This window comes from Pezoporus wallicus, unplaced genomic scaffold (assembly GCF_028554395.1).
Source record: "Pezoporus wallicus isolate ANWC-B61680 ecotype Strahan unplaced genomic scaffold, APGP_CSIRO_Pwel_v1 contig_3181, whole genome shotgun sequence".
Lineage (NCBI taxonomy): Eukaryota > Metazoa > Chordata > Aves > Psittaciformes > Psittacidae > Pezoporus > Pezoporus wallicus.
The window spans coordinates 2658479-2680373 of NW_026641700.1; the positions used below are offsets into that span (position 1 = coordinate 2658479).

At 42.9% G+C, this 21895-nt stretch overlaps 1 protein-coding gene across 10 annotated transcripts in view; it reads right to left on the bottom strand.

Moving 5' to 3' along the window:
• The window catches only part of RARB (retinoic acid receptor beta), a 325319-nt gene that overhangs the window by 11239 nt on the left and 292185 nt on the right, over positions 1-21895 (bottom strand). For all 10 annotated transcript variants that reach the window (XM_057424975.1, XM_057424971.1, XM_057424972.1 and 7 more), the window contains 2 exons: positions 13109-13269; positions 3000-3176 (listed from right to left, as the gene is read on the bottom strand). In XM_057424975.1, the coding sequence (XP_057280958.1) occupies positions 3000-3176; positions 13109-13269 (338 nt within the window). The remainder of the gene's footprint in view (positions 1-2999; positions 3177-13108; positions 13270-21895) is intronic.

The following is a 21895-nucleotide window of genomic DNA, read 5'->3' on the forward strand; positions in this document are numbered from 1 at the left end:
AACAATTCTTTGGCACATACCCAGTAGAGTTTACTGAGCTCCTGGCACCACATTTCCTTTGTCAGCCTGTTTAAGGGAGAGGGATAAGCATCCATAGCCACAGGAACTAACACAAGCAGACCCGTTGGCAGGGTTTATAAATGCTTAGGACTCCCTATGGACTGTGCTGATGGCAGGCAGCAAAGCTGGGGGTCCTGCTGGTGTGGGGAGCCCAACACTATTCCTGCCTGGGGTGGGAGCCCCATGTCGATACTCCTCCGTGCTGTAGCTATGAAGACACATCCAGGGGATTGCACAGCAGTGGGATCATGAGTACACACCGGTGAGGCTCACCCATGCTCTACAACACTCACACGGTACAGCACAGGTAGGCAAAAGCACCAGGTGCTCACACAGCATGAGGGGGAACAGTACTCACTCCGCGTCTCAGTGTACAACAGGGTAAAACATCCAAACCTCTCACAGTTAGGAGAAATAGCTTGCTGGGGAGGAAATATGCACTATTAAGACACTGCCCCAAGTACTGAAGTTTAGCTTAAATACAGATATGGAGCTGCACTGCAATTCTGATGATGTGCAGGTGACGTGGATTTAACAGATATGGACATTTCAGAGACAGTGCGTGCACCACGCATTACTGTGCCCACGGTAATTATCCCCTTTTAAGCAGCACATAAAATAGTCATATAAAGCTTGTGTAAATGTTGCACAGGAAAGCCAGGGCTCTCCGTGGCAACCACGTATTATCTGCTCCTGGTTGTGGAAGAGTCTCAGCTCATCCCTGATAGGGGCAGCTATGGCACTCGCTATGCTCTGCTTGCTCAGATGTGTCATGTTCTCTGGCTTCATGAAATATGAAAAAGAGAATGAGCAGATGATTGGGAATGAGACGTCTCAACAAAGTCTATAACTAGAACTTGAAGGTTGCCACGTGGCCACAAAGCAAAAGCATTGAATTGTATTAAAGACTCAAGCTTTTCCATCCATTAATCAATTGGAATAAAGTCACAGTTTACCATCTGCTTTATTATTCTTTTTCTAATCTGGCAACTGTGCTTTTATTCTGTCACTTCGACCAAAGGCTGTGAAATGCCTTTATCTGGGTGCTTTATCTGCTTTCAGAAAGGGTGTCCCCAAATACCTGATATTGTCCAGCCATTGCTGGAGATGAGAAAAGCAAGTGCAGCTGCCGGAGGGACCCTGCACAACAGGGGCTGTGTTACTCCGAAGGTAACCTCCTACTACCCACCCCAATAAAGAGACAGGAGGTTGTAGGATCCTGAGCAATTACAGAATTAGAGTATGGGATTTTCCAGCAGCTAGAGAGCATGGCAGCAAGAAATAGGGGCAGCAGCTTAAGGGCTAAAGTTTCCGTTTGGATGTGCAGATTGTGGCTATATCCTGACTCCTCCCCACCATTTCTGGGTAGTTTCTTTATTAACCATTTGTTACTGGTTACAACAGCAAAGCACAAAGTATTCCTGTCAGGTACCTCTGGCAGAAGATGTCTGAGGAAGCACCACAGCTTATTGATTACTGTATGCCTTTCAGTGTAAGGGGGACGTAACTATGTCTTATCAGGACAGAGCTGCCGATGACAGGCATGCAATTGGTAATGGATGGCCTTGCCCCATGGAGGGACCACACACAGTTAACAATGTGATGGGCAAGTCTGAATGAGAGCCTGTAGGAAGGGGACAATGAGAGGTGACTCTTAAGCACGGCAGGGAAACCTCAATCTTCCCTTTTTTTTATAGGCCAAAGAACGATATCCCTTCCCCCCTCCCACCCCTCTTCCTCTTTCATCAATCTCCTCTAGATGTAATTCTTCAAAACAGCTTTTGACCGAAACAAGAGGAAGAGGTCACAGCAGTTAGCATTCTTCTCAACATGATCCTGTTTGAAGCAATGCACTAATGCACTTTTAGAAATTCAAAGATTAATTACTTCAACTTCAAATTCCCTAGTTAAAACTCCTGTGTCATGCCAAAAAATGTATCTATAGTCACCATTCTACAACAGGCTTCTTGGCCATGCTTGTCTCAATGAAGGCCTGAATGCTTGTGCTCAGAAGAAAGCATTTTAAATATGTTTTAAACATGTTGAAAATACTGTTTTTTTTTTTGCTGAAAGTTATTGCTATGACCGATAACACAAAACATATTTGCCACTAAAAGCCTGAAGACCTCTATAGACAACCTGAGATCCCAAAGGGCTCCTCTGAAGGTCAGCATGACAGAAACAACAGCAGGCAAAGGGAGGGAAGACACCTTGCCTTGACATAGTGGAGAAAAACTCTAAGCCCACCTGCATCATTCCCTGCTGCAGGTTGTATGCTTGCCTGCTTAAAACTGAACTACATTTAGCCAAAATCTGCACAGAGTTCACTACAGCATCCACAGGTGCCTGCAGCGCTGGTGAAAGCAGGGGGATTTGTGCCTGGTAGGCCCCAGCACACCAGTTTCCCATCTACAACCTCCCAAAACCTCACTCTCAAGATTTGTACCTTGTTCCTTGAATTAACTCATGACCACATACAACATTCCTAAAATGTTATATGGTGTACCATCTTTCTAGGTATCCTTTATATACAGCATTAAGTTTTGGAGGGAGGAAGAAGGAGGAAAGAAAAAGAATCAGATGTCTCTTCAGTTAACACTGTTAACACAATATGCGAGCTTTTCTAAAGTTGCACAGATTTCACTTTAGTGCCACAATACCAAAATGTGCTCTTCTTGCAACTGTACTGAAATCTACAGACCATAGATTTAGCTCACAGTTACTGTTTTGGTTCATACTTAATTTGAAAGCTATGCTCATCCCATATAACACACATCTGTAGAGCTACCAGAGTCCACTTGTGACCCTACCAGACTATCCAATAAACTCAATTTTGCAATCATAAGGCCAGGGCAGTACTTGACCTCTTCGCCAATTACAGTAAAAAAGAAGGCTACAGAATACATTAGTAGCATAACAATGATGTTAAAAACACGTACCAGTATATCCAGGCAGGCGGCTTTAAGGAGAGTTATCTGGTCTGCAATGGTCAAACTTGTGAAGCCTGGCAATCGCTTTGCAAATTCTACTATTTTAATAATGCACTTTGTTGCAAGTTCACTGAATTTGTCCCAAAGCCCAAGGTCCAGTCGAACCCGATGATCTGCGCTGGAGTTCTGGAAAGACAGACAGAAGGCACCATAAATCAACAATGTCTCTTTCAGTGAAGGGTTTTCAAGGGAAAGAAACTGAGTACTGCTTCCAGAAGTACTTTCTATTAACATTCCAGGCATTTTCTGCCGCTTGCTGTTGGGATGATGCTGGTCTTAAACTTGAATTAATCGCCTGAAAATTCCGTGGATATTTCTCTGTTACTTATGATTGCAGAGGCCATCTGTACAAGGAATACAAATGAACTTAAACATTTCCAAATGCCACTATCATTACTCTTCCCTGCCATTATATAATAAGTTCATTGAGAGAGACAATTTACAGTTGTACCCCAGAAAATAGAAATGAACAGTGGAACAAGAATATCAGGTCCTCATCTGGAAAAAGCTGCACAATATTTGGAACATAGTTTCACATACTTAAGGTCCTAGCAAATTAGTTCTACTTAATTTATCTGCTCTGTGGCTCTGCAAGAGTTCTACAGCTTTCTCAAGCTACAGTCTCCCATGAGTTAAAGAGCACTTCTTTACACGACATTAAGAAAAACACCACGTGCACTGATGAATGCTATATGCTCATCTGATGATGCGTCCAACTTACACTCTACTGTTTGAAGTGTTACAAGGACATCCCAGCTGCATCTCTTGTTTCTGCATAGTCACGTATCTTAATCCAAAAGTCCGTAATTTGCTAGGCTGTGTAGCAAATTTGTGTTAATTCTGCGATTAAGCTCATGTTTTCATACATTCAGAATAACCCCTTGAAAGTGTTGAACATGTCAGCCAAGACCTGGCTTACTCAAAAGTTGCTGTGTTCTATTTCACGCTCACTCAAGAAAAGATGGTGTCAAGGGGAGACCTGGTGAGTCGTTTTCAGTCCACCCATGATTCCAACGGGCTGACAAGAAACAGATAAGACAGCTCTGAAATACCTTGCCCTAGCATTCACTGCGTTCCTGTTTTGCCAACATTTGATCCAATGCTGCTCAGGATGCAGCCAGTGTGATGGCCTCCCCCACTATTTCATGAGCTGCCAAGTTTAGTCTGCGTTCTAGCTGCCTTCAGCATTCAGGCAATCTTCTCTTCATTGGAAGAGGAATTTTACCTGTCAAAATATGCTGGCAATGAATTTGCAAAAGCTGCTGAGCTGCAATGATATAAAAGCAGAGGCAGAGCTTCTCTCTTCCACTTCTCATCTCAACTTGTTGACTAACCCAGAGGCAGGCATCTCCAAAGAAAGGCTCACCTTAAGTACTTAAGTACTCCAGATAGGTACTTAAGTCAGGGAAGGGAAAATCCCGTCAGATGGTGGCTTCCTCTGCAACTGTGATTAGCTGCCTAGTCTTAGTTGGTTGAAGTTAAAATGTTAAATAAACTTTAAAATAAAAGTTAAATAAGAGGAATCAACCTAAAAGTCTAACAGCCATTAAAAACCATCCCATTTACATAGATCGCACTTTCTTGGAGGGCACTTCTCTAGTGAGTGCCACCATCACCACTGATGGTGAGGATGTCCCCTTGTCCTGGGTTCAGCAGTAGCAGTCATGTTTCTCCTCCTTGGTAGCTGGTGCAGTGCTGTGTTTTGACTTTCGGCTTGGGAACAGTGCTGATAACAATGATGTTTTGGTTTGGCCAAGGACTTTGTGAGCCTCATGCTCTGCCAGGGAGGAGGGGAAGCCGGGAGGAAGCAGAGACAGGACACCTGACCCAAACTGACCAAAGAGGTATTCCATACCACAGCACGTCCTGCCCAGGATGTAACTGGGAGTTAGCCGGAAGGGCTGGGACTGCGGGGTTGGAGGAGGTATCGGTCGGTGCTTGGTCAGGCTGGGGGGGGCGAGTTATCGGTCGGCTTGTGCTGAGGTGATGTATTCTCTTCCCTTGTTATTTCCTTTATCATTGTTATTATTGGTAGTAGCAGTAGTGATTTGTGTTATACCTTAGTTACTAAACTGTTCTTATCTCAACCCGTGGGAGTTGCATTCTTTTCGATTCTCCTCTCTGTCTCTTCGGGAGTAGGGGGAGGGAAAGAAGGGGGGGAGTGAGTGAACGAGTTACCTGACTGGGTTTAAACCATGACACCCCCTCAGAAACCTTTGAAGCCATCAGCTTCCTTTGGTTCATGGCAAGCTCATGGGGTGAGCTCAGCTTGACTGTGGTCACCCCCACCCTGGGCTGCCTTCACAGACACCACCACCACCACCATCAGTCATGAAGAGGAGAGTCCTGACAGGACCCAGGGGCACTGCCAGCCTGACATTCACCCTCACTTGCAGCAGGGCTGCAATTTGAGCCAGTAATAGTTACATTAGGCTCTTACTGCAAAAATAGATGCTAAACCATGCTGCACAGTTTGAAGGTGCATACATGCTCTTCCCTGCTCCCCCTCTTTTCAAGGGATTAAGAAATTAAATTCATCATTTCTATTTGCATTTTTATTCTAGAAACTTCTTTTTCTTTTTTTTTTTTCTTTCTTAATGATAGAAGAAAAGATGGGAGAAAATGTGTTTAAAATCCTGAACCTAAGGAACTGCCTTCAAAACGGTTCCAAACTAACAGGTTAATAGTCATTGTAATGCCCTTTGAAACATTTCTTTTGGCTACCAGAGTATGCATCCTTCAGATTTATTTTATTTCATCCTCAAGGACCTTGGTGAAATACAATACATTGGAGGAAAAATAAGATCAAGATGTGCAGTCATTCAGGCTGTAATTAAATTTAATAGGCAGTTTATCCAGTTCATAGAAAGATGGCATAGCGGAGAGCTACACAAAGCAGAGCCTAAAGCAGGAAATCATTTTACACTAGGGTATCCATCTGGAAAAAAAAGACGTTGCATGAAACCAGTAAGTGTGAATGAAATCTTCATCAGTATCATATGAGGTTACTTTATCACGCTGCAGTACTGGCAATGGGAAGTTTGACATGTCTTCCACTGAGAGTAATGCGCAACCGTCTTAACAAATGTTAATCTTACTCAGTATTACGCAAACTGAAGAGAAGGGGCAGTTAATAAAATACAAAATAACCAGGTGGTTTATTATGCCAGGTGCCAAATTCCTCAGCACTGAAGCTAATGTGGTTTACACATTATCATGGAGAGGCTTTTAACATTTTATCTGTTAATGAACCTAGTCACAAACATCACAGAAAACAGCTATATTTTTAGTAGCATTTCTGAATATGTAAAAGCAAGCCTGACTCAATATCAATGCATAGAATCACAGAATCAGCTGGGCTGGAAAAGACTTTGAAGATCATACAGTCCAACAGTTCCCCCCAACACTGCCAGGGCCACCACTAAACCATGTCACTGAGGGCCTCATCTACATAGTTTTTGAACACTTCCAGCAACAGTGATTCCATCACTGCCCTGGGCAGCCTGTTCTAATGCCTGAGCACCCATTTGGTGAAGAAATTTTTCCTGATATCCAGTCTAAGATCTCATCATTCAATAAATACATTAATCAACACTGGCCCTGCTATATTGTACTTCCAGGAGACATTTGGTAGGTTGAAGTTCCCCATGAGAACAAGGGCTCACGATTGTTAAACTTCTCTCAGCTGTTTGAAGAACACTTCATCCATAGCTTCATCCTGGTTGGGTGGTCTGTAACAGACACCTACCGGGATATCCGCTTAGTTGGCCTTCCCACCGATCTTCACCCACAAACATTGAACCTTCTCACTCACAACACTGAGTTCAAGGCAGTCGATGCACTCCGTGGCATACAATGCACCCCCACCAGTCTTTCCTCACCTATCCTTCTGAAGAGCCTGTAGCCTTCCACTGCAGCACCCCTATTATGCAAGTCATCCCACTATGTTTCTGTGATGGAACTATGTCATGATTTCCCTGCTGCACAATGGCTTCCAGCTCCTCCTGTTTGTTGCCCACGCTGTGGGCAACGGCACAGATACATTTAAGTTGCCCTGTGGATCTGGCCTCCAACAGTGTCATGCTACCCCAGCTCATTTCCAGAGAGCATGGTTTTCTGATGAAAGTCCCTTACCCTGGCCCCAGGGAGGCAGCACACCTTGCGAGTGGTCAGGTCCACATAGTGGGTCCTCTGTTCCCCTTAAGGTGGAGTCACCAATCACAACCACTCTTCTTTTTTACCTAGTAGAGTTGGTCCTGATATGAGGTGCTGACTCACCTGCTGTGACTCTTCCGACCTGGATGATCCCTTACCTGCTTCATCATCCTCCTCATTTTTCTGATCTTCAAGTACCAGGGCCTTGAATCTGTTGTCACCTTGGGAAGGTGACATAAGCTGTAATATGCTGTCTACTCGGAGGACTAACCTGTTTCCAACCACCCCTGTCTCCTAGGTCCCCTCCATTTGCCTGGTAACAAGAGGATAGGGGATCCTTACTTTCTCTTGTTTTGGGATGGTACAGTACAGCTCCACCAGTCAATCTCCTCCTCAGATTCCCTCATGCTCCTTATCCTTTCCAATTCTTCCCATAGCTCTGCCATCACACAGAACAAAATCATCAACCTGGTCACATCTTGCACAGTTACCATCCAACGTCACTGACAGGCTCTGGCACTCATTACAGCCATACAACTTGATGAATGCATGCTTTTGAGGGACCCCTGTCTGGGTCACCATGTCCTTCCTGGCCTCAAGAGAGGACTTTGTTTTCTTTGCCTTCTGCTGAGAAGATGACATCCTTGAGCACCTTCTCAGTGCCCACTGACTGAGCCTACCTCTTCAGGTGCCAGGCTTCTGGACCCTTCTTGCTTGCCCTGCCTGTGGGTACTACCACAACATGCCCTGACTGCTGCGCATGCTCCTGGTCACTCATGCTCCCATGGGAGTGTTTTATCCCACAGGAGCAACCAGGAGTTGTCACTCTTGGTGCCCTAAGAGACAGCTGCTCAGTCAGCAGCACTGCCGGCTCCTGAGCCAGACCTGGCAAGGGCTTAGGGATCCTTTCGTGGCTCTGGTCATTGAGGAAAGAGACTGGACGCTATGTTTTCCCCCTGCTCTGGTGCTGAAGGCATCCTCCCCAGAGCTACTCACCTCGGTAAATGCAGTAAAAACATTCAGCATGCACTAAAACCAAAATAAAATAAATACAGTAAAATAGGTTGAACAACAAAGCATGGGGTTAATAAAATACACGTTAGAAACAGAAACTCAGATGAAATTTGCCTGGGGACCACCTCTAACCATGCTGTGAAAAAGATGCAGATGCTATGATTTTTCCTGAATATTTTACTGAAGCAGTTTTTTGACTGTCTTTACCAGGAGCAGTCTTGCATGTTTTTCAGGCCTATGCACCGGTGCACATATGGTGGAACAATACTATAATACACTCCAGTGGCATCTTTATTAGTTGAAAAGCCCAACCTTGCTATGAAATCCAATTAAACAGCCATTTTTTGCCACATAAATTGATCCCATTTTTCCATCATTTTTGCTTTTTTCATTGCAGGCTGCTCTATCTCCACATTAACAATATGGGATGAGGTACTCACAGAAACATACACAGTAGCAGAATCCCTACCGTCTTTAAAATCCACTTTACAAAGGAAACAAGGCTCACAGGGGAACTCTGCCCTAATCAGGAACACTTGCTATGCCTCTTTAGCAAAAGCAATGCACTCCAGCTCTAGCGAGTTCACCAAGGACCACAGCATGCATCTCTGCTCAGTCCCAGCCTCAGGAGATACATATGTGTGTGTATATATGTATATATCCTGATATATATATATGCAAAGGAATAGCCTGGAGAAGAGAAGGCTGTGTGGAGACCTCATAGCAGCCTTCCAGTATCTGAAGGAGGCCTGTAGGGATGCTGGGGAGGGACTCTTCATTAGAGACTGTAGTGATAGGACAAGGGGTAATGGGTTAAAACTTAAACAGGGGAAGTTTAGATTGGATCTAAGGAGGAAATTCTTTCCTGTGAGGGTGGTGAGGCACTGGAATGGGTTGCCCAGGGAGGTTGTGAATGCTCCATCCCTGGCAGTGTTCAAGACCAGGTTGGATGAGGCCTTGGGTGATATGGTTTAGTGTGAGGTGTCCCTGCCCATGGCAGGGGGGTTGGAACTTGATCATCTTAAGGTCCTTTCCAACCCTAATGATTCTATGATTCTATGATTCTATATATAGGCAGTGAACAATAGCCATGTAACTTCTAAGCCCAGCACTATCAAAATGCTGCTAAGATGCAGAACATCTCTGCTTCCAGCCATCCGAGAGCAACCCAAGAGAACCCACAGCAAGGGTCTACAGAGTCAAACTTATCTTCTGTTTTATCCCCCCTTTCTTACGAGGCTGGATGTAACATAGCTGCAGACCTACAAATAATGCCAGTCTCAAAGGACAAGCAGTACAGTTACACTCAATTATACTATAAAGTATGACATCTCCAGAGAAATTACTATGGCACTCTCTCTTACCTGGATGACAGTAATAAAAGAGATCTATTTATGATGGACTTTGAAATCCGTAACATTTAAACAGCTTGCTGATTCTCATCATCATCAGAACTATACTTGCCACTACCCAGCAAATGCAACCGTTAAATCAAATGATCCAGGAAATTTCATATGAATGCTATTGTCCCATTATTTTAACTAGACTTTTATTAACTGTGCAAAGTATGGTAATTGTTACAGATATGGACGCTCTTTAAAGAGCAGATGGATAGAAAAAAATCATAATTCAAAATGCTTCTCCAAACCTGTTTTTTTTAACAGGTAAAAAAGTACAATGGGGGAGGAAAAATCACCATGTAACATTTACCTCCGGGAAATGCAGGCTGCAGTGCTTGAGGGTGAGAGGAGCCAGATACACAAGCCAAATGTCTGAGCACATTTTTTTATGACTGTATCTCTGTAAGATCTTCTTTACTGCACTCTCTTATACTTAAAATTCTTCTCTCTTTTTAGCAACAAACAAAATTGTGTTTTAAATCACTCTGGCTGATCATGTAACTGAAGGCACACGGGCTGTGCTTGCAGAACAGTTTCTTCTGCCTATCACCTCTATCTGTACGCAAGAGCAAAGCTCATGAAATTTAAGTGAATCCACATCAATTCAATACACTCACTTGTCACCTCTTGCTTAAAGAATTGAATAAAAACCTCTAAGGTTACAAAAGCAATCTGTATGCTCTGCAGTGTGAGCGTGCCATGCTTCATGACTGCTAGCCTGCAGAATGGGGCATAACAGCAGGACTGGTGGCAATCTTTGACCCATACTAGCTTGCGACTGATCAAGAAATGGTGTAGGCCTCTTGCTCCACTGGGACTCAGCATTTAGAAAAAGGGATGTGTGCTCCTTTTTTCTGACTTCTGGTCCCTATTTCAAGCGTCTCAAAAGGACAGGTTATTGCCTGAGTCCTGCCATTTGACAAGCAGCTGGTGGTGGTGTGCAAGCACCAAAGCTGTGCTGCTCTGACCAGCACATACACCTTCTACTTCCTGCATCCTCTGCCACTGCACAAAGCCTTCTCCCCCTGCTCCTAGGCTGATAGGAGATGAAGATGACCTTTGCTCCAGCCCAAGCAGTACTTTGTCCCTTCTGCAGCTAGGTAGAAACAGTGTTCATAAAAATGAGTTTTTAACACTGAATTCCTAGCTAAAAAGCTGGATTGGTTGCCAGACCTTAGTTGATGAGAGATTTAAATACTCTCTATTTCACACAAAGACCATGAGAATGCAGTAGGAAGCCAGCATTTAGCACTGCTGTTACTAGTTTTGACACAGCTGTTGAAGGAAGCTGTATTGTTGTCAAAGACTCAAGGTAAGTAAGCCAAAAATACTCTTTCAGTACAATGTTGGCTATTGCAAGTTGTATAGTACCAAACCATGACAAAGCAGCAGGGATTTCAGCCACACACAGGTAACTGCCATGGACTTCCAACAGACCAGCAATAAACACAAGAAATCTTTTTCCCTAAGCTCTCTGATCTGGCCTGAGATACAAATGAGCAGTATCTAGCCCCAGAGAAAGTGTGGTCAGGTCATGGTTACTCAGGACCCACTGACAGACCAGATTCATCTGTTTATTACTTAGCTCAAGGTGCTCTCAGTGAGGGTTCTGAAATTCCAACAGGGACATAAACTCACCATGGGGGTCAGCAGGAACCCAAGGAGGAAGATATCAGTGCTGGGTGTGATACGCAACAAGACCCTCTCCAATTTCATCCACTTGTATCATTTCAAGAGCTAAAATATTAATGATGCTTAAGCATCCAATACGTAATGTAAGTGTATAGGTGCCCAGGCTTATCTTTCAACCCTCTAAGATCGTTGGCAATTACTAGTATGAAGTACCACCACACGAGCTGCAATGCACTCTTCTAACTCAGAGGTAACATAGAAGTACACACCAACATGCCCATGTCGGGAGGTATACTGACAGATTGTTCAGGGATAGCCAAGCCATTTGCAAGGCAGCCTGTGAGCCATAAACTCTGGCACAAATACCAGCCTGGCTATGAGTCCCAGCCGCAGGCATATGACCACCTCGCCTACAATGCGTAAGCTCAGTCTTTGAACTGGGGAGATGTTTTTCATACTTGTCCAGAAATGGTTTTGCATTTGCAGGAGTGTGAGAGCCTGTTTGGAAGATTATATTCTCTCCAAGATGAGGATGCAACCGCACGTGCTGAGAGGAGGGGTAGAGGGCATTAACCCAGAAATTTCCTTTGAAAGACACACTATGGATGCCATCATCTCCAGCTTTGCCTACGGTTATGTCACAACGTGGCTGCTTTCAAGCTTTCAGCCTTGCACGCTGTGCTAGTCCCTCAGGGCCTGCCTGTGCAATATTTACCAGCACCTACACTGATGTTTTGACTACATCTCACAGGAGCAGGGCTAGCACCAGAGAAGCATGCGGAGGACAGATGCCTTCCCCACTACTAACCATTTTATGTGAGTCTTGAAATTAAATGTGCTGAGCATCAGTGCCACACAGGGAACTGCCCAGGTCACTCTTTGAGAAATCTAATGCTTGTTTCAGTAGCAGAGCACTTACTCAAAACAGAGAGTAATCCAGTGATAGAGGTATTTCACCTGTTTTCTGGGGCTAGTCCAAGATCTCCAGCTAGGACTGGAGGCAGATGTCTCCTTGCCCCAGCCATAACACTCCTGTACTCCTGATCTTGGCAGCCAGAGTGCAGGCTCAACTACTTCAGGACCTTCTGTACATCCCTCTGAAACACAGTGCTGCTACAACTGACAGCAAGACCAGACCCAGCAAAGTCATTCTTCTACTGACAAGACACTGAGCATTACCTAACAGTTATTTTTTAGCATCTCTTTTATAACGGCATTTGCAAACTTGACACTGAATTTCCTCTCTAAAATCAATTACTATCACTGACCTTCCATGTATTTAGCAACATACACATGCATAGAAAAAAATTATTTCCCTGGCTCATCCTCTGAAGAAATCCCCACAGTATTGAACTTCTTGAGGAAGAGGACTGATTTTTCATTTCTAAAAGCAGAAGAAGCTTTTCTGCTCTGTGGTATTTTGGAAACTGGTTTATTTACACATTTAGTATTTTCCTTGACCTTGGTAGCTTTGGGACCGTCACCACTAATCCACTAGCAGTTAAGAACTCCCTACACCTGCAAAGCTGTAATCCGCTGACGCACAAGCAGAGGTCACGCCGTTACAAGCCAACAAATTTCTAATGAATGATGGCATGTAACTGACTCATGGACTCCAAGCTTGTCTCTTGGCTGGATTAATCCTTCAGACAGTCTCTTACAATACCGCTAGGTAATGCTTAGTTAAATCCAATTTTTCTTCTTCAGCAAGCGTTTGCATACATACCTGTGTTTTCTCATGGCCGAGGAGATGCAAGGATTGCATCTACTTCTGCATCTGTTTCTATTTAAAACACCTGAAGCCTCTAACGCAAAACCTGCATCATCCAGAATGTATGTGCCACAAGCCAGACTTACTGTAGTGTATTTTCCCAGCTGGCAGAGTGAGGGGAAGGTTTCCTGGTGAGCTTTTCGTATCTTCTCAGTGAGATCATCCAACTCTGCTGTCATTTCATAGTTTTCTGTGGAGTCCTGCTTTGAAGGTTCCTTCTTCTTTTTGTTCCTATCATTTCTGACAGCTACAGAAAAAGCAGAGACACAGATCACGTTGTTATTCATATCACTCCACAAAAAAAAAGCACTGCTTTTGCTGCTCTAGTTCAAAACACTGTAAAATGCTTTTATTTTAAACATAAATTAAGTGGAGAAAAAAAAAGTTATATGCACAGAGAATACTAATGCAAGATTAATTACTTAACTGTAAGAACTGAATGGGTAATGATGAAACCAAACTTCCGTAGGTGCTTGTTGTGGGTGTGCCATCACACTCCCCTAGTATCTACTTTCCCAGAAAATCTACTTCACTTTGTATGCACTGTGTCTCAGTAACTTTGTGAGGTGGTATCTTTTCATTGTATCATTACAGCTGTGCATGGTAAATGGCAAAGTCCTCTGCAGTGATGCAACCATTATATTATGGGATATGAATACCACTAAAAAAAGACAGCAACTGTCTTTCTTCTTAAATTTCTCAGTACGGGCAATAACAAAACCCATACAAAACTAATACAAACCCCACCGAGCAGAAGTTATTTAAAGGGAAAGTTAAATGTGAAAACAGTAAATGAAAGAAGATGAAACATATTAAACTCCAGATCTGAAGATCAAAGGAGAAGCACAAACACTTGAAAGAGTAAAAATGGCAGTGAAGCTATCTAAAGTTGCTTGCCATCTGCTCCCGCACTCAGATCAGCCTTCTACCTTCCGTTGCCTGTGAGGGATTACTGGAAATATGCATTGTGCAGCACTTGTGCTGTAACTGATTTCCCACATATTTGTGTTTTGTAATAAAATATGACAGCTGCTCCATCACCATGCTAGTCTTTGTTCTTTTAATGAAAATAGCTTAATTTTACAAAACGTGCCCAGGAGATAAGTCTATGTCTGCAGTATTGCCAGTATTTGTGAATTTTATCAAGAGACTTCTTGTTAGCCAAATCTAATGTCTTAAGTGTAACCAGATGCATAAGGCTCTACAACAAAGCTAAGTAAAATCAATCACTCTCCCCAAAGACTCCATGTCAATATTGAACACCCCAAAGACTAAATGTTATTGGACAAATAAAACCAATCCTAACATTCACTCATGTTCAAAATCTTATATTTAAGACAAAGCCCTAGACCCTGAGGGTGAAGCTGGTGGGCTTGGCACAGGGATTTTGGATGGCCAAAGATCTGCTGATTCTCATTAGTACTGTCGTGCTCCAGAAAGAGGAACATTTATCTGTACCTATGTATACAGTAAAATCTGCAGATGCCCGGAGCCATCTCCATGCCAGCTCTTTTTCCCTGTGGGTTCTTCGGGCCCATTTCTACATCTTCTGTGGTTGCTTCCTACACACCTATGAACCACAAAGGATCAAAAAGGGCAGAGAAATAGTGAATGCTTCAGGAGGAAGAGGTGTCAATCCAGTCTCACCTACACTATCTGTTTGAGAACAAATGACACAGTCGGATTCATTTTCCTCTGGGTGTCTTTTCTGAGAGAAAATGAAGTGGCTTTGGAAAATGGTGGGGTGGGAAACCAGCAAAACCAGGGAACTACAGAAATAACGTAATATGTGCAACAGAAACCAAGGGGTAGATGCAGTGAATATTGCTGTTCCTTCATGAGACTATTAGGCACATACTGTATGGGATGAACAGCTCTAATTTTCCCACTAAAGGTTTGACTTTGCAACTGAGAGAACTCTGACCTTCACCCAGCAGATACGTTAAGAATGAACTTGACTTTAACTGTGTGAACAGACTTGCACTGAAGCAGTTATGTGCTTTGCTGGATCAGGGCTGGGATGTTGGGAATCCCAATGGATTAAAGCCTAACCTCAAACACCATCAATTCTGGTGTCTGGAGTAACACAGACTCAAAGAAGGCCAGGAAATGTAGCCTGAAAAGGTACCTTTTTGTTAAGGTTCAATGCCACCAGTACCATGAAGTTTAGGGGGGGGTAGGTTGGAGTCCTCTCTTCCTTTTACAAACCCTAAAGCCAATGCCCTGATTTATTTGCTGGACCCCATGACAAAGCGCAAGTACGGTCTCTTGCACTGAAAAAACATCCAGGACCAACACGCGAGTTCTGAGTACTCCAAACAACCAGCGCACTTCAGAAGTAAATCCCGATCGCTGCCGCACTTGGGAGATAAAAGAGCTCCTTACAAAACTCTGTTAACTCCTACACAACCGCAAAGCACAATAAGCCTTTGTAATAACTCCCCATTTACTTATAGCTCTACGAGCTGATTGACAAATTTGCCAAACAGGAGGCCTCAGTAGCTACTTTGCTCAAGAGCTTTGAACTCTTTGTGGAAGACAAAGATATAATTTAGGCGAGCTTCAGAGCAGCTGCCAAGAGCTCCCAGAGGCCAGGAGATGACTCCATTAGGAACTGTGCTGTGCTCCTGTGCTACCCCGGCACAGCTCCCACTGCAGCTGTACCTGAAGTCTCTTTGCCTCCAAAGGCCACCAAAGGGACAGCTGCTGGTCAATCCACATCACCAAATTGGCCCAGCTCTGTCCAATTTCTTTTCGGGTGCAAATCACTATAAAGGGCAGGAAGGGAAGAATTAATACATCCTGAAAACTAAGGACAGTTTCTGTTCATCAGTACTTTCTTTCTATGATTCCAACAGCCTTTTTAATGAAAAAAACTGATTAACATTTCTCTTTCTGCTTTATGTATACTTTTTCTATTTCCTACATTTGCCTTTGATAAAGCTGTATCAGACGTGGCAGGGTTTCTATGTTCCCTGAAGGATAACATAATAAAGTGCTGACATATAATACTCGGGCTCCAAAAATAAAGAATTTCAGCAACGCTGAACCGTTATGCATTAGGATACGTTTAAGAGAGTTAAATAAAAACATATAAACACACACATTTACCCAGTAACTTTAAAAACCATCACAGGTCTGGGAACAGGAACTGTCACACCACATGTGAGAAGGGTTTTTGGATTACAGCTTATGGTTATATTACATAAATCACACCTTTTTGTGTCTTGATCTTTACACGCATATGATGACATCAATCCCCAATACAATTTCAATGACTTTTAATGATGCTACGCCAGTCATGAATCTGTGTCACAGTTAATGTGCCTGTAGAAAAGTCAGGTTATGAACTTCATTACTTGTGCACTAAAATCTGACTCGATGGCTGCATTATTTAGGAGTTCCCGACAGGGGACAGTGTGGAAGCTCCCTTCCCCTGTGAGAAATACTGAAGTTAAAAAACCTAAGAAAACAAATAAGGGGTGGGGAAAGGGAATGAAAGAAAGGTGTATCTTGATACATGAGGAAGCCACGTCTTGGTGCTGCTTCGATGACTGAGCGATGCACGCCCATGTCTGAGCACATCTGCTCCAATCCATCTTCCCATGACAGCTGCTCTGTCCCCTCAACATACACACAGACACACACACACACACACCAGGACTTGCACTTCTACACCCAGGCAGCTGCCTTAGTGAGCTGGTAAAGGCATTTTCTGTTGCCTTAGTTTTAAGGACCAGTCTGTACCCTCCTACGTTCATTCCCCTGACGTGATGGTAACAGAATCTCTTGACCCATCCAATCAGTTATCCTCACCCCAGGTTTGCCACTGCTTTCCTTAGCCTCAGACACAATTTTCTTCTTCTGCTCGAAGCAATGGGCAAGGGCACAGAAGCTGCAGGAGGGAAAGATGCATTCTTCAAGAGCAGGGCCTGCTGCAAATGAAACTACAGGAAAGACACAAGCTCCGAGTGCTCCGAGGACCCTAGCACTCTCATTTAGCAATCACGCAGCAATTCTCCTGCTTGAGTGGGATCGTTTCAAGCATGTTGTAATGTTGGAATCGTCCAGTCTTAAACGCAAACCCTTCAGGTCCACCAAACCTAGTCACCGCTTGTCCTAAGAAGAGTCTGGGATCCAGCCTGAGAGATTTAGGCAGTTTCTAGATAATCAGGTAAAACTATGGAACAGCAAATGTTTGCACTCCCCATTGTCAAAGGTGGCATGAACGTGTACAGGGGAGAAGAATCTGCAGCTTGCAATGTGGTTTTCCATTTACTTGCACAATCTGTGCTTCCCCAGATTCCCAGAAGAGAGTTAAACAGCATCTTTCATATATTATAATGATTAATCACCTATAAATTCATGACTTGAAATGCTATCATTACAGTTTTGCCTCCTGGAGATCCCCATGACCTTTGAAGAGCTCTGTGTACTAGTTAACTGGTTTGGTTCCTGTAGCAACAACTACCAGTGTTTCCAGTTATTTTGCATTCCTGTAAAACCACACTTTTCTTGTCCCTAAATATTTTGGAAGTTACTTGTTAAGCTACAAGCCTCAAAAGCACCATCAAGCACACAGAGCAAGTCAGAAACTGCACAGTGCTGGGTGCAAAGTAGGTTTTCAAAAAGACTCCTTTTGTTCACAAACACCGGTGAGAAGAGAAATTGGAGGTGAGCTGAGGTGGGATTGGCAGAGACCTGCCAACTCTCCCCTCTGGGCTGAGGCTCGCCCTCCTACCTGCTCTCCTGCACCTCGGGAAGCCATCTTTCCCTTGCCAAATACCAGGCAGCTGGGGCTGGCCCAGACTGCAGGCAAACTGTATCACACGTGGGCGAAGAGGCTGATGCTCAGCACTGCACCCAGGGCTTCCAGGAGCACCAAGGTGCTTGCTAGGGTGGAAACCCACAAGTCTTGCACAGCTCCTTTGTTTCTCCAATTCCAGTGGCAGCTGTTAAAAATTTCTAATTCTGGTAGGAGTTAGCAGCTGTGGACAATTTCAGTCAAATAAGCAAAACACTTACATATTGCCACTGCCAAGTTTGAACCGTCAAGATAAAACGCCGTGCACATACCACACGTCACCCTTCTCCCCATCACCCTTCAATAAACTGTACTCATGGTAATGTCTGGCAGTCCATAAGGATGTCTTTCACAACAGTCACCTTGGAAAGCCTCAAACCGAGGGAGACTTAACACCCCCACCGCTGCTGATGAATGAGGCTCTCCGACCCAATGGCCAAAGCCAGCACCCAGCTGCACATCCCTCACAGCTCCCATGCCCTGGACCTGGTGGAAGCAGGCAGAGAGATGAAGGACCACAAGGAGGTTGATTTCCGCAGCTCCAACATAAGAAACAAAATGACCACCTTTAAAGCAACACAGTCATGCTTGACAAAACAATCCATTCAGAAAGGCAAGACTTCTGTTCATGTTTTAACAGCAGTGCAATCAGAAGCCAAACACAGCATTAAAATATGCAGAACTCCAGGTAGTTATAAATAGATTGGCTTTCCTACGTCATGATTTCCAGATGAAATAATGTTTTCTTTTAGGCAAAACTGCTCAGTCTTTAAGAAGAACAGGAAACTATGTTAAAAACAAATTCCCATACCAAAACTGAGCTTTGACACATGGAGAACAATTGGAGGCAAAGCACGTTTCAAACACAGAACTCTCGTTTCTAATGGACAAACCCAGAAACAAGTACACAGTTATGTAATGGATGTCAAGCAGAAAACCAAAACACATTGAAACCTGCATATTTTGTAGCTGATTCAGAGAAATCAAGCATGTCAGCTGTCGGGTACAATTGCTACAAGAAAACATCTCGAGTTAAGTGAGATAGTATCTCTCTACAGACATGTACCAAAATAAACAGTGAGCACAGAGAAACAATCACTGAAGAAATTTCATAAGCACCTGGCACGCTATCGTTTATCCCCAGGCACAGAGCGTGCTCACGTATTACAGAATTCAAGCCCACCCCTGTTTTCCTATTGAGAAATAAGGTGCATCTATGGCAAATGTGCCCCGACCAAAGCTCCAAGTACCTCAGTTCAACAACGGGGGAAAACGCCACAAATCCAGAGGACATTGTCCTGTTGGTTGCCTTCATATATGCTGGCTCTTCACCCATTGGTGGTATTTCTATTACGCTTTTTTTCTGACAAAGGTGAATTTGAACTCTGCCTTGAAGCTTTGTATTATTCATTACATAATTGCTATGTTTTATTAGAAATATGATCTATTATAACCTTGAATATGGTAACTTAAATGACATTGAAAATTAGATTGTTCTGATTATTAGAGAAGTGAGAAAGGTACGAAACATTTGTAAGGCTGATAATCAATCAGTGTATCCATCTGAGTGCAATAAAAATCAATCGGGAGCTAGTGCGTTTAAATCTAATTTTTTAAGCATGACATTTTCTTCTGAGTTTCTTTTTTTAAATGTCACCCTCTTCTACAACAGTGATTGAATTCTATCCCCAGGGACAGTTAACTCCAACTGGTTTATTCATTGCGCTGAGCTCTCGTATCCACAGTCTTTTCTAAATATCAAATTAATGACAACAGTAATGTTTTCATCAAAATGTGAAATTCAGAAATAAACATTCAGGGAATCAAAACAGCAAGAAGCACGATAGCACATTTAAATTGGTTCAAATACCAGGGACCTTTTAACTAGCAGGCAGTGTATTTTAATGCAGAAAATGTTGGAATTTTGTGTCCCTTCAGTTCTCTTCCCCCATCCCCCCAAAACAAAAAGAGAAGGCCAAGGATTTGCTTGTTTAAAACATAATTCATTTAGAAATGTTTCAGTAGTGAACAATGAATCACTGGCTATAGAGAGTCTGTGAGTAATTACCTATGCCTCCAAAATAACCTTCTTAGGCTATTGTAAGTATACGGGAGACCTTTGATACCTATAGCCTAAGGGCCTCTATTTTTCCATTATGCACAGGGGATTTATATAGTTATATTCTATTATCACCAACAAAAGCAACATATCTCCCATTTATGTATAAGGATAACTGCAGGGTTAATATATCAAGAACTGAGTTATAAGAACAGGTTTCATTATATGAAGGAATGATACAAATGGATGCTCTAAAGCTTTATTTAACTGGCCTGAAACTTATCTGTGGTTTCAAGGATTTCACCACTCTGAAAATTTTATTTTTGACATGAAATTTGGCACCTGCTGTTGTCACATCCCTGAAATATTAGTAGATGGAATGAGCAAAAAAGGAGTTTCTAGTCCCTTGAAGGAAAACAATACCAACTGAACTCAGATATAGGACCAAAACTGGAAAGCCAATGCAAAACAACAGGCTGAGAAAAATACCACTTGAAGATAGCTGAAAGGTATGATAATAATTTTTTTAAAATTATTTTATATTATTTTTAGTATTTCACTTTCATTCTATCATTTAAGACAAATTTTTTTTTTTCTTTTTTAGACATCCAGAAACACAACCAGCAGCTATCATAATTTGGATATCTAGAACTGCCAATCCAAGACCTGGAACTGCTGCTGAAGGCAAAATATTAGTCCTAAAGGCATATTTGGCTTGAATGTTGCAGAAGCTCCCATACAGTGCTTCAGCATGAAAAAACAAACAAACAACACAAAAAACTCCACAAAGAAACAAATCCAAAAGCCTATAAACTGTTTCAATGTGTATGAATATACTGCTAATGTCTACCTTTACATTGGCTATAGTATTTCAGGACTGGTTCAAGTTCTGCAGAACATGACAAACACAGTAACAACTGCCCAAAGAATAAAAGTCATGACTCCAGAAATGCAAATGAAAACACCCTAAGGTACTAAGGACAAATAAGAAATTAAGAAGTTGCAGAAACAAGAGGACTGCAAACAAGTGAAACAAAACTAGAAGAAAGCGTGCTTTGGAGCACGTGGATATGGGCAGGCAGAAGATACAACAAGAGAAGCAGTTGAGTCAGAGTGAGGATGTAAAGGGTGCAGTATCTATACCAGGGCCTGAAAGATTCCCTTACTATCTCCCTACATATTGCAATCAAAGTAAGCAGATTGCATTATACATTTAATGATAAACAGTTTAAAAGGCATTTGCCCTGCAATTTCCATTTTCAGAGTGCTTTAATATCATCAATTAATTGCCAGTATGAAATAGGATAATCCACATACTGTTATCAGCTTAAAGAGCTACTGAAGGTTGTTTAGCATGAACAATTGCAGGCAGAATAAATCACTAACATTTCCCATGAAGGTCCACCAGCATATCTGCAATGGAAATAGCCTAGCCATAACCACTGACTATGCCAAAATTTACTCACTGACATATATCCACCTGTATTTCACATAGGCATCACCTCAAGTTACTTAACAGAGCTAGAAATTCCCATCTACGAGATGGAAGGTCCACAGGCAGGTCCCACAATATCCCTGTGCACCTTGTGCTGCTGTTGCATTAATCTACACATCTGTCATGCCCTCCTTGTTCGTGTCCGCCATTGCTCTCAGTATTCTGCATGAAATCAGTCACTTTTTACTCTAAATGTAAAATGCACAATTTTTATTAAGCTCTAGCATGCCATCTGCAACAGGTTTGCAGAGTAATAGCATCACAGCGGATATTATATCAGTGGATATTGCCAGTCACCCCTTTCCTTGCTCAGTACAGGAATGGGAAGGAGCTTTGCGAATTAATCCCTCCACCTTTGGAGATTCACAAACTCACAGGGCTTCAGCAGGTATCACTGAGAAGTGCCAGCCTACAGCAGAATTCCCATGAAACTAAAACCCACAAAGTATGGTACTTAACATCTACTGCTACGGCTGTCAAAATCCCAGTGGATTTACTAGTAACTTCTGCAGCAG